This window comes from Rhincodon typus, chromosome 28 (assembly GCF_021869965.1).
Source record: "Rhincodon typus isolate 14 chromosome 28, sRhiTyp1.1, whole genome shotgun sequence".
NCBI lineage: Eukaryota > Metazoa > Chordata > Chondrichthyes > Orectolobiformes > Rhincodontidae > Rhincodon > Rhincodon typus.
Window position 1 is genome coordinate 38,713,938 of NC_063359.1, and position 1,529 is coordinate 38,715,466.

The following is a 1,529-nucleotide window of genomic DNA, read 5'->3' on the forward strand; positions in this document are numbered from 1 at the left end:
TCCAACAGTGCGGCGCTCCCTCAGCGCTGACCCTCCTACAGTGTGGCCCCTCTTCAGAACTGCGCTGGTACTTCTGACCTCAAATTTCTCTCAAATATCTGCGTCCTTGAGTTTCAACGCAGAGGCCTGGGCACTGCCTCTGAGCCAGGCCTGTGACATGTTTGATTTGTGGGCAGTAAAAGTTATACGAGCCTGGGGACACGCTCAGTTTACAGAAATACTGCTGAACGTCCAGTTCATCTCTTGTAAACCCATGTTCAGGTGATTTATTATTGTCACATGTACCGAGATACAGTGAGAAGTACTGTTTTGCATACTAACCAGATAAATCATACCTTACATTAGTACATCAGGGTAATAGAACAGAATGCAGATCATAGTGTTACAGCTACAGAGAAGGTGCAGAGAAAGACCAATACTGGTTAGGCCACTTTTGGAATACTGTGTGCAATTCTAGTCTCCCTGCTGTAGGAATGATTTTGTGAAACTTGAAAGGGTTCAGAAAAGATTTACATGGATGTTGCCAGGGTTGGAGGGTTTGAACTATAGAGAGAGAGGCTGGGTCTATTTTCCCTGGAGCATCAGAGGCTGAGGGGTGACCTTATAGAGGTTTATAAAATCATAAGGGGCATGGATAGGGTAAATAGACAAGGGTAGGGGAGTGCAAAACTAGAGAGCATAGGTTTAATGTGAGAGGGGAAAGATTTAAAAACGACCCGAGGGGCAACTTTTTCACGCAGAGGGTGGTGTGTGTATGGAATGAGCTGCCAGAGGAAGTGGTGGAGGCTGGTACAGTTACAAAATCTAAAAGCCATCTGGATGGGTATGTGAACAGGAAGGGTTTAGAGGGATATGGGCCAAATGCTGGCAAATGGGACTAGATTAATTTAGGATATCTGGTCAGCATGGACGAGATGGACCGAAGGGTCTGTTTCCATGCTGTACATTTCTATGACTCTAACTCTAATATGAGAGGTCCGTTCATAAGTCTGATAACGGCAGGGAAGAAGCTGTTCTTGAGTCTGTTGGTCTGTTTTTTGAGCTGGGCTGTGACTTTTAGTCCTGTCTGGATGTTTCTGTAGACACAGATGGTTGGCAAAGACAGACCATGGATGGAGGGGAGTCTCCACTCTCCTGGGAGAAGGGACGGATCAGTCTGTTCCCAGAAGACGGGGAATGGGAATATTTTGTTGCACCAGGTGAGTACTGAGCAACGTTCGGGATAATGCACGACTTCAAACAGTTGAGACCTCAATAGATAGCATGTCTCCTCTGGTGGTTTGCTCATTGGGAGGATGCTCTGACGTATTGTTCCTTTGAGACTGTTTCTTTGGAACTTCCCATGGGACAGAGGGATGTACAAATCAGGAGTAGACCAGTCAGCCCCTTGATCCTAGCTCTGTCATTCTCTAAGCTCATGGCTGATCTGATTATAACCTCAAACTGAGAATCATTCACCCCCTTGCTCTAGATGAATCTATCTACCTCTACCTTCAACATATTATGGCACTGTAGCCAGGAGGATGTTG

General features: G+C 46.0%; 1 protein-coding gene across 1 annotated transcript in view; it reads left to right on the forward strand.

The window, feature by feature from the left end:
* LOC109924182 (laminin subunit gamma-3-like) overlaps positions 1-1,529 on the forward strand; it is a 48,524-nt gene that overhangs the window by 8,496 nt on the left and 38,499 nt on the right. Inside the window, exon 6 of the mRNA XM_048613408.1 lies at positions 1,083-1,199. Coding sequence (XP_048469365.1) covers positions 1,083-1,199 — 117 coding nt within the window. The remainder of the gene's footprint in view (positions 1-1,082; positions 1,200-1,529) is intronic.